Source organism: Scardinius erythrophthalmus (assembly GCF_964197995.2).
Source record: "Scardinius erythrophthalmus genome assembly, chromosome: 8".
Classification (NCBI taxonomy): Eukaryota; Metazoa; Chordata; class Actinopteri; order Cypriniformes; family Leuciscidae; genus Scardinius; species Scardinius erythrophthalmus.
This window is the reverse complement of record NC_138228.1, coordinates 4,255,485-4,270,929: the sequence shown is the minus strand read 5'-3', so window position 1 is coordinate 4,270,929 and position 15,445 is coordinate 4,255,485. Positions and strand designations below refer to the sequence as shown.

The 15,445-nt window shown below is 45.8% G+C and overlaps 1 protein-coding gene across 1 annotated transcript; it reads left to right on the top strand.

The window, feature by feature from the left end:
* Window positions 1-1,978: 1,978 nt before the first annotated feature.
* Window positions 1,979-13,448, top strand: LOC308695039 (uncharacterized protein). The gene is made up of 5 exons (XM_081372952.1): window positions 1,979-2,200; window positions 3,835-3,940; window positions 12,210-12,309; window positions 12,528-12,583; window positions 12,815-13,448. Exons 2-5 carry the CDS (start codon window positions 3,848-3,850, stop codon window positions 12,911-12,913), a joined length of 348 nt encoding a protein of 115 aa, XP_081229078.1. The 5' UTR covers window positions 1,979-2,200; window positions 3,835-3,847; the 3' UTR covers window positions 12,914-13,448.
* The last annotated feature ends 1,997 nt before the right edge of the window (window positions 13,449-15,445 follow it).

The window sequence follows — 15,445 nt, the reverse complement described above, 5'->3', positions numbered from 1 at the left end:
TTAATAAATTATCGTTCTTTCCCATAGGATTTTTAAAACTATGTTGGGTAAACCTCTGTCCCTCTAGGGGGGTTCGGGGACATGCTCCCCCGCAAGAACATTTTGTACATTTTAAAGTTAAATGCATCAGTCTGGTGCACTTTGAGAGCTCAAAATTAAGAGCTTCAACGGGCTACAACCATAGACTGTAAAAAATGGCTTCAACCCATGAACTGTGCACAAAGAAAAAGCATTGACTTGTACCTAGACATTAAAGAGGGCTCAAACATATTTTTTATTTATGATATAGAGTCTCAGTCTACATTAAATTATCACTGGTGTTTTAGGACGCCAAACAATTAGTATAATAATATAATAATGATTTATATAATTATTCCTATGACATAAAATAGCCTATAAACGTACTGTATTAAATGAAAATGAATATTTCAAAAGTATATTTTACATTACACTATAGGAAAATTACAATACTTTTGTCCTAATGTCTTCTTCACTTGCAAGAAATAAACTCTTTGATCGCGTGAGCAAAGTGCGCACTTTTCTTTAAATCACGCAGCACAAACATAATGCCTATATAGGATACTTAAAGTCTTGTGCTGTTTTATAAAGCACAAAACCATATCACGGTTTCGATTTTAGTTCGTTTGCAAAATATAACGCTAGAGACCTTTATGTTAGGCTATACATTTTACATCTCATGTGTATTGGGAAAAGGGAGAAGAGCGAGTTCGGCAAAAGGCGGATTCGAACTCGAGTCGAACGCGTCAAAAACTACTTTGTTGTAAGCACCTCACGCACGCTCTCAAGCCCCGTTCACTGTTCTACATTCTCGCAGCAACATGAATTGCAAACACACATGTGACGTGGTTTAAACGGCTAATCATTCAGAGAGCTTGAAATTTTATTTTTGAATACAAAAATGAATGTATGATGCATAGGCTAATAACCTTTAGATCCCCCCCATGTGACCCATGTAAGCAGTGGAATTCCCTCCCAGTTTAAAAAACGAAATTCAGGCCCTGCATTTATTAAGGCAAACCTAGTAAAAACTAATGCAGTCTATACACTGACCTGGCAGCTCTGTGAAATGTAATACAACAGTGCCACCTACTGTCTAAATGCATTAACACTAAAAGTCTGAGTTGAAACCTAGACATAGGTAAATGGGTTTGTCAATTAGCCTGAAATAAAAAAAAATTAAAACAATTCAGATCTTGTACATCCTCACATTGGAGTATCGAGTTAATGTACAAAGTTTGGTTTCGATACGTGACAGCGTTCCTGAAATATGAACTACTTCCTGTTTTGGCGACTACGCCGCCGATTTCGTTTGGCTGTGACGGGCAAACGCTTCCAAAAATCAAAAATCCTTCTAGTAACTTTTGTGAGGCTTAGTCCAAGGATCATGTACGTCCAGTTTCGTGAAGTTCGGACCAAATTTGTGACCTGTGAAACTTTAGTTTCGCTTTCTGTTCAATCCACTATGGCGGACGAACGACATGGACTTGTGATGTCATCTTCGCGAGCAACTTACACCGGTACTGACCGAACGTTTTAAAGTTGGAACGGTGTCTCTGTCTCAAAGGGCCTAGGCGCAGGAGCTGGCCAAAATTTTTCTCCCGGGAATAATAATAATAATAATAATAATAATAATAATAAGAAAACTTAAGAAGAACAATAAGTGTGCGCTTTCAGCAAGCACACTTAATAATAATAATAATAAAATTAAAAAAGACAGCAATGCGTATGAAATATCCATACAAATAAATAAACAAGTTTTAGCATAATAATCAACCTGTTCGAAAAGGGATACGTAGAAGCCCTAGGAATGTATGTATATACATATATGTATATGTATATACATACATATATATGTGTGTGTGTGTGTGTGTGTGTGTGTGTGTGTGGCGGAGCTGCAATCACATGTGTACATTTGTGTGGGCCTATATGAACTGAACCAATCATGGTTCACCTGGTTGCCATATGAATTTTTTTTTTTTTTTTCCAATTGACCGATTGGCGCCAATTCTGATTTCATTCTGAAATTATTTCGTCTTTAGCCTACGAACTTTTGTCGACATGAATCCCACTCAATTCCAGGAGATACTATCTTATAAAAAGGATGGAACTTTCCCACCTGGTTTTTCAAGCACTGAAAAATCTAATTTTTCCCGAAAGACTAAGAGCTTCGAACTGCAAAGTGAGTTTATTTATGTTTTTAATCATTCTTAGCTGACTTCAAAGGATAGTTGATCTTGAACTTTTTATTTGGAATTTAAATAAAGCCAGCGCGCACACAACTAGAACAAAAATGCTAGATTATAGACTATTTATCGTGGACAACTGACCACTCCTGAAGTGCATGACTTTTGGGAAAGATTTATGTCCGTGCGTGAAGTAGCCTATATTTCATATTTCATCTGCTACTGTGCAATTGTTCACATTGTATGATGAAAACTGTCAGGGGTGCGTTTCCCGTACAACGTAACTCGCTGCTTAACTTTCTCGTTGAAGAAATCAACTAGCTAGTCACGACTGTTTTCCGAAACTGTATGGTCGCTAAGTGGTCGTTCAACTAACAGTTACGTTGGTTTATGACGTCGCGCACGTGGTGGTGTAATAACTTGTTTTAATGAATCTGTTTGAGATCGAATTAACGCTAGATGTTTTGTTTTGCTATAAATTATACATGGCATCTGAAGACTATTTCTCATTTTTCTCAGTTATTTTGCTTTATTTACAGATTCAGTCATAGCTAGGCTTCTTGCATAGTAGAGCACGTTCGCACATGCGCACTCTTCAAAAACGGTGCTTTAAATCTCTTGACAAACTAAAATACGTAAATGACATTTATATGTATTCTAAACAGAAGACACAGGTTGTACTGAATGTCAGCTTGCTTATTTTGCTCAAGATAAGGATTTATTAAATTATGGTTGTTAACCCTTCCCCCTCGGTGCTTTTGGCCGTAGGCTATTTCTTAAAGAAACAGTTGTACGTGAATTATGAGCCTGTGGATCGGGAAGCATTTTTGTGAAACAGTGAAAATAAATACTCCTGAAAAGATTATCTGGTCTGCCTCTATAAATGGTGTACTTATTTTGTATGTAAGTTCCATTTCTTGCTAAATGTCTTTTAAAAGTATGGAGAAACGTGACATTATGTTTGCAACTGAGATTTAATGTAATGTAATTTCTGTTCTTTATTAGAAGTTATCCATTACTCCAGTCTACTATATATATACACAGAGACACAGTCATTAATCCATTTTCTGATCCAACATTTTCTGAGGTATTGTTGAAGTATGATACCCAGAACGTGCCCCACCATTGCAACTTTATGTGTCGACAAAGCATACTGGAGGTGTTACTTTATTTCACAAGTTCTAAAAAAAACAAGCACGTAGAGGTATAGATATTTTCATTCTTAAACGAAATTAGGCATTACAACATTTTCTGATGTGTTATTATTGAAACATGGTACCCTGAACATACCTTTCCATGCAACTTTATGTGCACACGAAGCATACTGGAGTTGTCATTACTTTATTATTTCACAAGTTCTCAAAAAACAAGCACGTAGATGTATAGATAATTTAATTCGTAAACGAAATCAAGCATTACAAAATTTTCTGATGTGTTATTGTTGAAATAGCCTATGTTGTCCAGAACATGCAACTTTACGTGCCCACTAAGCTGGAGGTGTCATTACTTTATTATTTCACAAGTTCTCAAAAAAAAAACAAGCACGTAGAGGTATAGATATTTTCATTCTTAAACGAAATCAAGCATTACAACATTTTCTGATGTGTTATTGTTGAAATATGGTACCCAGCATATGCCACTCCATGCAGCTTTGTGTGCCGACGAAGCATACTGGAGGTGTCAAAAAAAGGGCACCAAGCTTCTCGTCAGAGGAACTTAAAGTTTTGCTGGACAAGGTGAGTTGCACAAGGTGACACTAGTGTTTTCCAGCAATAGTTGGTCACTGGCCTGGGTTTCCCGAAACCTTCTTAAAGGAGAAGTTCACTTTTAAAAAAACTTTTGCTGATAATTTACTCACCCCCATGTCATCCAAGATGTCCATGTCTTTCTTTCTTCAGTCGAAAAGAAATTAAGGTTTTTGATGAAAACATTCCTGGATTTTTCCACATATTATGGATTCCATTGGGACCCAAACGGTTCAAGGTCCAGATGACAGTTTCAGTGCAGCTTCAAAGGGCTTTAAACGATACCAGACGATGAATAAGGGTCTTATCTAGCGAAACGATCGGTCATTTCAAAAATAAATAAAAAAGTTTAAGTTTTATAAGCACAAATGTTCGCCTTGCTCTGTTCTGTGATGCGCGTTCGTGACGTCACGTAATACGTAATTACGTTGAAAAGGTCAAGTTTGATGTGTTTACAAATGTGCGGAAGGAGGACCATATACACATTTTCAAATGTATTTGTGTCAGTTTATCGTTTAAAATGCCCATTTCGTGTGCGCATCCTGGGTGTTCTCTTACGAGAGGTTCTCTCGTATTGCGTAAGTAGCTTACGCATCGGGGAAAGTCTTCTTTCTTCGAGATCTGAAGCCAAAAAATTATCCTTAATTTTGTATTCATTGTCAACGCAGTGCAGCAGCCGACAGACCTAGGCAGGCTGTATAAGCGTGCTCATTGGCTGCTCGGCTGCAACTGCTTAAGCCTATCGGTGAGCGCTATGAACGCGGCAACCAATGAGGGCGCTTCGCGCCCTCCGCGCCCTTCTAACCGTCAGAATGGGCGTGGCCAGCGTGTATATATTCAGCGCTCACAGGCTAAAATTCTGATTTTCTTGTCTTCAGCGAAGCTCTTCGCATCGCTGGATCTGGAGAAGCCGCCGCCGTTGAAACCAGCGACCAGCAAGCCTAGGACAGCGCCTGAAGAAGCCGGCCGCCTTCGCCGCCTTCAGCCTTCCGTGCCTGCTACGCTATCCGGCGTCATATCCTTTTTCACTGCTGTGTGTTCGCCTACTGCAACACACCCTCTTCTCTAAAAGAGCACGGGGCGTTTTTCTAAAAATGCCCCGTTTTTCTTGCGGCTCGTGCCACGCCACGCTCAGCGACGGAGACCGCCATCTCATCTGCGCTCTCTGCCTGGGCCGCGATCACGCCGCCACCGCACTCTCCACGGGCGGCTGCCCCGAGTGCGAGGAACTTCCAATGTCGACCCTGCGGGCTCGGCTTGAAGTTTTCGATCAGCATGTCTCCCCGCCCGTCCCTGCTGGGCCGCGCAAGAAGAAGCGCCGCTCACAGCGACCGCCGGAGACCAACCAGGCGCACAGAAGCTCGCCGGAGTCTCTCCCTCGAGCTTCTCCCTCGCCTTCCCCGCCCCCCCTCTCGGCCGCGCAGCCGCCGGCTCTCGCCCGCGCCTCCGCCGCTTCTGGGGATGAGGCGGATGACTTTGGTGAACGCGCCGCGGACAGCTGTTCTCTCCTGGCCTCTGACAGTGAGGAGTGGTCCACTGCCTCCTCGTCAGTCCAGGATTCAGGCCGATCTCGAGCGGGCGAGGACGCGGAGCTTTTACGCCTCCTTACGCGAGCTGTCGAACAGCTGGGCCTTGACTGGTCTTCCCCGGAAGAACCGGCCCCGAACAGACTCGACGGCTGCTTCCTTCACCACCGCCGCCGACAGCCGGCGTCCAGAAAAGCACCCTTCCTGCCGGAGCTTCACAGCGAGCTCTCGAAGTCGTGGAATGCTCCATTCTCCGCGAGAGTGTCTTCACATGCCTCATCGACGCTCTCACAGGTTGACGGCGCCGCTGAGAAGGGGTATAATTCCATCCCCCCTGTGGAGGAGACGGTCGCAGCGCACCTTTGCCCGCCCTCTCGTTGGCGCTCAAAGGCTGCCCTCCCGTCCAAAGCATGCAGGACCACTTCAGCCCTCGTCGGCCGCGCTTTCGCCGCCGCGGGGCAGGCCGCATCAGCACTACACTCTATGGCAGTACTGCAGATTCTCCAGGCTAACCTCCTCCGTGATCTGGACGAGAAGCGCTCGGAGCCTGCTTCCCTTACGGATTTGAGGAGCGCGACGGACCTTTCCCTTCGCGCCACGAAATCCGCTGCCCAGGCCATTGGAAGGTGCATGGCCTCTCTGTCAGTTACAGAGAGGCATCTCTGGCTCACGCTCGCGGACATGAGGGAGTCTGAGCGCGCGGTGTTTCTCAACGCCCCCCTCTCCCCCACCGGCCTGTTCGGCCCAGCGGTTAGCGGGATCGTCGACCGCTTTTCGGAGGTGAAAAAGACTTCTGAGGCAATGAATTTGTTTCTGCCTCGACGCTCCAGACCCGCTGCACGCCGTCCTTCGGACCAGCCTGCACAAAGCTCTGCCCAGCGTCCAGCTCGACCTCCGTCCTCACAGCGACGACAGGGCGGCCGCCCTCGCTCTCGCTCGACCAGCCGCGCTAGACCGCCGCCTCCCCGGGGACCCCGGCAGAGGATCGCGGTGAAGCCTGAGCCTCCAAAATCCTCCTAGCCCGAGGAGAGAAGCGACGATTAGGTCCCGCCGCGGCCGGACCGTCGTCAAAGCTTCAAGCTCTGTCAGTCCCCGTTGCCACGGTTACTGCAGACACTCATTTTGCAGCCAACGAGCCGGTGAACTCACCCTCTCGCCTGCACACAACCGCCGTTTTCACGGCGACCCAGAGAAATCTCAAAGAGAGTATTATGCCTGGTCGCGCGCCTCGCGCTGTAAGTGTTTCAAATGCAGTAAATGTGCCCACTTATCTGTGTTCACCTCTGCACACAAGCACTGTAAACCCCGTGTCTCTCACAGAGCCCACTCGCATAAAGCTGGCACAAGCCGCTCGAGTGTCAAAAGTAGGTCATGTGTCCACCCCGCTGTGCCCACACCTACCCACTGCCCGCTCTGTTACACAACCCCTCTGTACCGGTCAGGTTATAAACACGGATGCTGTGCCCGCTTCTACGCGCTCACACATCCGCTCTCGTACTTTGCCCCCGACGCCGCCTTCGAGCGTCATGCTTCACACTGTATGTTCCCCGTCAAAGACCACCGGGACGCTGTGTGTAAAACGGCCGGTCACCGCTGTGAGCGACCCGCCGTATCTAAGCACCAAGAGCGCGCGCATCACGCCCGCCCCTCCGTTTCGAGCTCTCGAGCCCGCGATCAGCGGCGATCAGAGCCCGGAGGCTATTCTGCCCCTGGCCGCACACGCGAAAGCGTGGGAAGCTATTCCAGGCGCGTCAGAATGGGTGCTGAGCACAGTAAAACGAGGCTATACTCTGCAGTTCGCTCGCCGCCCTCCGCGCTTTCAAGCGCGCGTCGAGACCAGAGTGAATGGGGAAGTAGCACATCTACTTCGAGCAGAAATAGCCACACTTCTGTGCAAAAGGGCAATAGAACCGGTTTCCCCTTCCATGAGCGAGTCGGGCTTTTACAGCCGTTATTTCCTGGTTCCCAAGAAGGACGGAGCTCTCAGACCAATTCTAGATCTGAGACGTTTGAACAAGGCTCTTATGAAAAGACCGTTCAAAATGCTCACAACCAGACAAATCCTCGCGCAAATTCGCCCGAGGGACTGGTTTATATCTCTCGATCTGAAAGACGCATATTTTCAGATCCAGATAATACCCCGTCACAGGCCATTCTTGAGATTCGCCTTCGACGGTCAGGTATATCAGTACACCGTCCTGCCGTTCGGCCTGTCTTTGGCACCTCGCACATTCACGAAGTGCATGGACACGGCTCTCGCTCCCCTGAGGGGTCGGGGAATGCGAATTCTGAACTACTTGGACGACTGGCTGATCCTAGCACAGTCAGAGGCCGAACTCATCGCCCACAGAACAGTGCTTTTAAGCCATCTGGACAGCCTGGGGCTTACGGTCAACTGGACCAAGAGCTCGCTCGTGCCCAGTCAATCAACCTCTTTTCTGGGTTTGGATCTGGACACTGTAGCGATGACGGCCCGCCTGTCGACACAGCGCGCGCGCTGCATTCGACGCCTGGCCGCGTCCCTCCGGCCGGGCAGCACCGTACCTCTCAAAACATTTCAGAGGCTACTGGGTTGCATGGCCTCAGCCGCAGCAGTGCTTCGGCTGGGTCTTTTACGAATGCGCCCGCTACAACGCTGGCTGAATGCCCGAGTGCCTCACAGAGCATGGGCTTCCGGCGGTATTCGCATCAGAGTGACTCAGAGCTGCGTTTCAGCTCTGAAGCCCTGGTTAGCGGCCGACTGGTACCAGCGGGGAGTGACAATGGGAGCTATCTCACACCGCAAAGTTATCTCGACGGACGCTTCCACCTCAGGCTGGGGCGCTCTGTTCGAGGGCAAACCGGCTTTTGGCCTATGGTCAGACCGGGAAAGATGCCTCCACATAAACTGTTTGGAGATGATAGCGGTCGAGAACGCGCTCAGGCGCTTCCTCCCATTCATACGGGATCACCATGTGCTAGTCCGCTCGGACAACATGTCCGTGGTATCCTATGTGAACCGACAGGGCGGTGTCAGATCCATGGTCTCTGCACCCCCAGACAGTCCAGTTTCTCTGGCGCCTATTCGGCAGAGCGGAAATCGACCTCTTTGCGTCGAAAGACAATGCTCAATGCCCGAAGTTTTACTCGAAGAGCGAGGACGCGCTGTCCCAGACATGGCCCAGCCTCCCGCTGTATGCTTTTCCTCCAATCTCCCTGTTGCCACAGGTCATTTCGAGGATCAGAGAAACGCACCACTCAGTGCTGCTTATAGCCCCGCGATGGGAAAACCAAACTTGGTACCCAGAGCTAGTGAGGCTGTCGCACTCACCCCCATGGCCGATCCCGGTGAGAAAGGATCTCCTCTCCCAAGCCGCTGGATCGATCTGGCATCCCCATCCAGAGCGCTGGTCGCTGCATGCATGGGTGATCAACGGATACCCGTTGACCTGTCAGAAGGGGTCGTGAACACGATCACGCAGTCCAGAGCCCCCTCCACGAGACGGCTCTACGCGTCTAAATGGTCGGTGTTTTCTAAATGGTGCGCTACTCAAAACCTGGATCCGCGCGCATGCGGGGTTCCGCGGGTGCTCTCCTTCTTGCAAGAGCTGTTGGAAAAGGGCAGATCCCCTTCCACGCTCAAAGTATATGTGGCCGCTATTACAGCGTTCGCTGAGACGACGCTCGGCCGGGCAATGGGAAGGAATGAGCTCATTATCCGCTTCCTCAGAGGAGCTAGACGGATGAACCCCCCGCGGCCCCCCTCGGTTCCCTCGTGGGATCTGTCCTTGGTCCTGGCGGCCCTAAAGGCTTTTCCCTTTGAACCGCTTGAATCCGCGGATCTAAGGTATCTGTCGCTTAAAACCGTTTTTCTGATAGCTTTGTCTTCAGTCAAACGAGTGGGTGATTTGCACGCGCTATCTGTTAGCCCTGCATGTCTCGAGTTCGGGCCGAATGACTCGAAAGTCATTCTCAGACCGAGGCACGGTTACATCCCCAAAGCGATTGGAACCCCGTTTAGGGCACAAGTTATTTCCCTCTCGGCTCTGCCAGCATCCGATGGTGGGGACAGTGATAACCTCCTATGCCCTGTCCGGGCGCTGAGAGTTTACATCACGCGCTCCGCCGCTTTCAGGCGTTCAGAGCAGCTCTTTGTTTCCTTCGGCGGACGCACCAAGGGTCTTGCCGCCTCGAAGCAGAGCTTGTCCAGGTGGATAGTGGACGCGATAGCAGCAGCTTATGCCTCCAAACACCTGCAGTGCCCTCTGGGCATCAGAGCCCATTCCACTAGAGGCATGGCCTCGTCGTGGGCCTGGTCCAGCGGAATTTCTATCCACGACATTTGTATGGCGGCGGGCTGGGCCTCCCCGTCTACATTCGTGAGGTTTTATAACCTGGAAGTTCCTGCCCTACAGGCAAAAATATTGTCAGTATAAGTGACATGTATGCTCTGCCCAGCTCCCGTGTGCAGACTACGTTCATATGCTGGCACTATTCTGGTAACTACTCAGGGTGAAGTGTTGACTCAGACCGGCTGATCCGTTCTGTTTCCTATTTCCCGTTACGCGCTGTGATCGGTGCTGGCCCGCGCTGCTGGCCGCCCGCATTGTTCTCTGCCGCGTGGGAATTTTTCTCTTCATGTGAGACCGACTATGTCGTTTTCTCCTACCCTTATGAGTGCTTATGTACTGTTTGGGCTCGCTCCGCCGGCCCTACTGTTGTACTGCTATGTTTATAGACCGGCCGCGCCGCTCTATTTCATATGCTGCATGAAGTGCATGTACTACGCTGGCCCGTCTCTCGACCGGCCACATTTTCCAGCAGAGTGTTTTCCCCGGTTCCCCTGGGATTCATGGGCTGGATGCTCGGCGCACACGGCGTTGACAAAGGGTTCCCGATGCGTAAGCTACTTACGCAATACGAGAGAACCTCTCGTAAGAGAACGTACTCGGTTACTAACGTAACCTCGGTTCTCTCTAGAAGAGGGAACGAGTATTGCGTAACCTGCCGTGTCGCGCCACGAGCTTTTGCGCTTCAGACTGCGAAAACCAGAATTTTAGCCTGTGAGCGCTGAATATATACACGCTGGCCACGCCCATTCTGACGGTTAGAAGGGCGCGGAGGGCGCGAAGCGCCCTCATTGGTTGCCGCGTTCATAGCGCTCACCGATAGGCTTAAGCAGTTGCAGCCGAGCAGCCAATGAGCACGCTTATACAGCCTGCCTAGGTCTGTCGGCTGCTGCACTGCGTTGACAATGAATACAAAATTAAGGATAATTTTTTGGCTTCAGATCTCGAAGAAAGAAGACTTTCCCCGATGCGTAAGCTACTTACGCAATACTCGTTCCCTCTTCTAGAGAGAACCGAGGTTACGTTAGTAACCGAGTACGTTTTAATATTAAAAAGCCAAAAAGAACATTTTCTTCAATTTTTCAAGCGTGACCTATTCAACGTAATTGCGTATTACGTGACGTCACGAACGCGCATCACAGAACAGAGCAAGGCGAACATTTGTGCTTATAAAACTTAAACTTTTTTATTTATTTTTGAAATGACCGATCGTTTCGCTAGATAAGAACCTTATTCATGGTCTGGTATCGTTTAAAGCCCTTTGAAGCTGCACTGAAACTGTCATCTGGACCTTGAACCGTTTGGGTCCCAATGGAATCCATAATATGTGAAAAAATCCAGGAATGTTTTCATCAAAAACCTTAATTTCTTTTCGACTGAAGAAAGAAAGACATGGACATCTTGGATGACATGGGGGTGAGTAAATTATCAGCAAAAGTTTTTTTAAAAGTGAACTTCTCCTTTAACGCTACGTCGTTCTTAAGTTACACCTTAAGCTGAATAATTAAAATTCTAACAACAATCAGTGTAATGACAATTTTATTCTTTGCACGAAAACACTCAAATTAGCCTAACTGAACACTGTCTGGATGTATTAAAATTCAGAATTATATTCATATAGACTTGCAACAGTGATAAGGTAAAAAAAATTGTATCATTTAATAAATGCATAACACAAACAGGGCTGGGTTTCCCGATAAAGTTGTATCTTAGCCCGATACGAAGACTCTTAAGGTATAACTTAACTAACTGCTTTCATCTCTTTACCATTTATGTTCGCTGAGGTGGAGCTGCGATGAAATATTGTTCTTGTAAATACTTTCCAGCATTTCAGTAATAAAAGTTTACATATTACGTAGGCCTACGGTTTTGTGTTGTGAGGTTTTGTGCTCTGACTCTGCGTGCAGCCGTGCACGAGCAGTCGAGCACAAAACCTCACAACACCCTCCCCCTGTCGGTGATTGGTTGGAACACTATTTGTTTTGGTTTTGAGTGTTTGGCTAAACCATTTGTTTTTGTGTGCAGATCTCAGAGCCTAGGCTGCCTACAGAGACGCGTTTTTTTGACTGCATGCTTATGGGGCGGGCAGCTAGCGGATCGTTAGCAAAGAATAGATGAATGTGATAAAAATATTTTTGGGCCTGAAATCACTGATACCACCTTTAAGGTACAGCATAGAGTGGGATTCAGAAGATAGGTCCTTTTATATCAGTCAATATACTGTATATGATGTAAGAAGGTATAGCAAAAGTTAATGTGAATTACCAGACATTCACCTTTACATGCTTTGGGTGACTTTAAACGTTCCCACAAATAAATACTATTGCTACAGTTCATATCCCTGCAATGGCTGGTTCATCATGTTCTTTCCCACGACAAATCAATTCTTGCATATTTTGTTCACAGTTTGCTGAGTGCATCTTGGGTGGCTTTCCACTGGCATTTGCTAACTCTGCTACAAACACCACAAGACAGCAGATTGCGGTCTCTCTCCTTGAGAATACAGGTGTCTCTTAAAATTATTGTACATATCATTTAATGTAAGTTATAGAATTTCATTACATAATCATCATGTTATGTCAATTTAGACTGGTTGGAAACATGTATTTGCTGTACATATTTTAAAATTACCAAATTATGTAACTATTGTATTATTTACTCAGACAAACATTGGTTATAATTGGCTTAAAGAAAATTAAAAGTATTACCCATTTGTTTTTGTAGATGACTTAACTGACCTGTGTCATCTTTGTGGGGAGCAGGATGGTGACACTCACTGGGTAACTGCTCATGTTTTACATGTCTTCTCAGGTTTGGCTTAAAAAGTATGATAATCAAATATCCACTAAACATTATTTTTAAATTCTACAGTATGGTCTTGCTAAACAAGAGTTATTTTAGTTGTAAGGCATGATGGCCTGCTTTGTAAGTTGAGTAATTTGCAACCATTGCTAACACTATCGTATAACTATTTCACCATAATTTTTTGTTTCCTCTTTTGTCAAATCCAGATTAGCTGTGACATTTGCACACGGTGGTACCACAGGAGCTGTGCCAAGAGGCCCTTCAAAAAGAGGAAGAACACATTCACGTGCAAAGCATGCCACTGAAATCTGTACCACCATAGATAAATAGATGAAATTTCTGCCTCACGACCCTGCACACACACACACACACACACACACACACACACACACACACACACACACACACACACACACACACACACACACACACACACACAATCTTTTAGCCACTGAACATCATCAAGTCAAGCCATAACACTGAAGTCAAGATATATTTCTCAAGGAAAATAACAGAATCAGTGATGCAAACTTAACATAAACATTCACAAGTCAGGCTGACCATAAAATCTTTTACACTATAATAGATTGTATGCAAACCACACACATTCACACATCAGGTTCAAGAATTTTATGAATGTTTTATGAATTTTTGAATTTATTATATCAAGATTTTGGCGTTTGACAGGTCTGAGAACTGTGGTTCTTGGTGTCATGTTTTGATGAAATTATATGTTTCTATGTATTTTAGAGTTATTTACTATTTATGGACAGCACTCTGGTCCATTCTAATGGTGTTAAATGTGTTTCATAAATAAAACCTGGGTTGAGTTAAGACAGCTATATTTCTGTAGCACTTTATACAGATATTTCACTGTAAAAAACAGGCAATAACAGAATCAGAGTCATTATTCCGATCAATTCAGTGAGTTATAATCTGTCAGATATTACCCTGATGAATATAATCAACTAATTTCAGGGCAGAAATAACCTTTCAGTCAATAAGTAGAGGCAACAATCACTTTTTGGCAGGTAAAATACTGCATTGTAATGGTTTGTACTGGCAATTTACAGGTATTTCAAGAGGTAAAAAGTGCTGTGTGAGTTATAATCTGTCAGATATTACCCTGATGAATATAATCAACTAATTTCAGGGCAGAAATAACCTTTCAGTCAATAAGTAGAGGCTACAATCACTTTTTGGCAGGTAAAATACTGCATTGTAATGGTTACTGGCAATTTACAGGTATTTCAAGAGGTTAAAAGTGCTATGTGAGTAATGGTTGTACTGGCCATCTAAATGTATTTTAAGAAGTAAAAAGTAGGCTACTAGGTGAGTTATAATCTGTTAAACATAATTCTTCTGAATGAAATCAAGTTTCACGGCAGAAATAACCTTTAGAGGCTTCAATCACTTTTAGGCATCACTATTACCACGGACATAAGCGGATGTTTATGTGCGCGTTATGTCTGTTTGATCCACATAAAAGCAGCTGTAGTCGTAAAGAAACTAGGCGATACGGCTTTAAGGGCTTTAACACGCCGCGTGCGCGCTCCCGCGGACGGCAATCAATTTTCGGCGGACCATCACTTTTCGGCAGCTCAGAGCGTCTTTTTAAGTTGAAAAAAGTTCAACTTTTCTGAAAAGAACGCCCTACGTCAAGCGCCTTTTTGACAGCTGACCAATGACAAGCGAGTAGCTAGACCTGTCGTTTCCATAAGCAACAAGAACAACAAGAAAAAATAAATATGGAGCACCATAGACCCCTTCAATGTTTGTAAACATCGAACGCCTAGGTTGGGTGCGCGCGCAGCATGGGGTCAGAAAAATGGTGCGGCTAATAGACCGGCATATATATGCACTGTCTTTGCAGGAACGGGAACAGAACCATAATAAACTTGTTTTAGCTAATGGCGATTGTCTGCCTGAGTAGAGTCCTGCACGGGTTCGGACGAGTGACCCGCAAATTTTGCTCAAACGGGTGAAAAATATCCAAAGTGTGTCGGACCGTCGGACACGGGGGAAGGGTCTAAACCATAGGTCTAAACCAAGCGGCAACCTCCCCGTCTCTCTCTTGAAACCAACACGGAAGTGAATTAAACTGCAATTCGTTGACTGGCCGCTTGAGGCTGTTGTCAGAAGTGAGTCAAATCTGTATCTCCCCCATGTTAAAATGCCAAATTTTACAGCAGAAAAAAACGTGTTTAAAGCCTGGTGTCTGTATGTGGATTTGGTCTATACAGCTAATTTTGCCCTTCATAACAACTGTGAGGGGGGTGAATTATTTTATAACTCGTCCGTTTAGTTGATTAATATTTAAATTTAAGGGTGTGGCCAAGCCACTTGAGTGACAGATGGATTGCCGCTGTCAGTGCTAGCCGTTTGTCTGCTGTTACTAGCCGTCACTTCACCTCAGCAATGTTAGCTGCTGAACTTACCATCTCTGCAGTGTTTGTGCTTTTTTTCGGGATTATTATTTCATACAATTTAATTCTTGGGTAACGTTACAAAGCCCACGTCTTTGGATTCCGTCGTTATCGTTCAGAGAACAACCAGCGCTGTATTTCAGTTGTTTTCCTCTGTGAACATGCACTAATGGATGTCTGACAATTTCGTTGCTTTTTGGGGTTTTCAAATTTAAAACGTCAATAAATGCTCGTTCGTTCTGCTCCCATAGAACAGATGGATTTTAATATGCTTATTTAAGTTACCGTCAGATGAAATCATGCGGGCGTCGGCGCTTTCTCCGTCCGTGAATGAGCGCGGATTTTCTAGCGCATTTACTTGCACTTCATAGGCAATATATCTATGGTTTAACGGTTAAACCATAACCCATT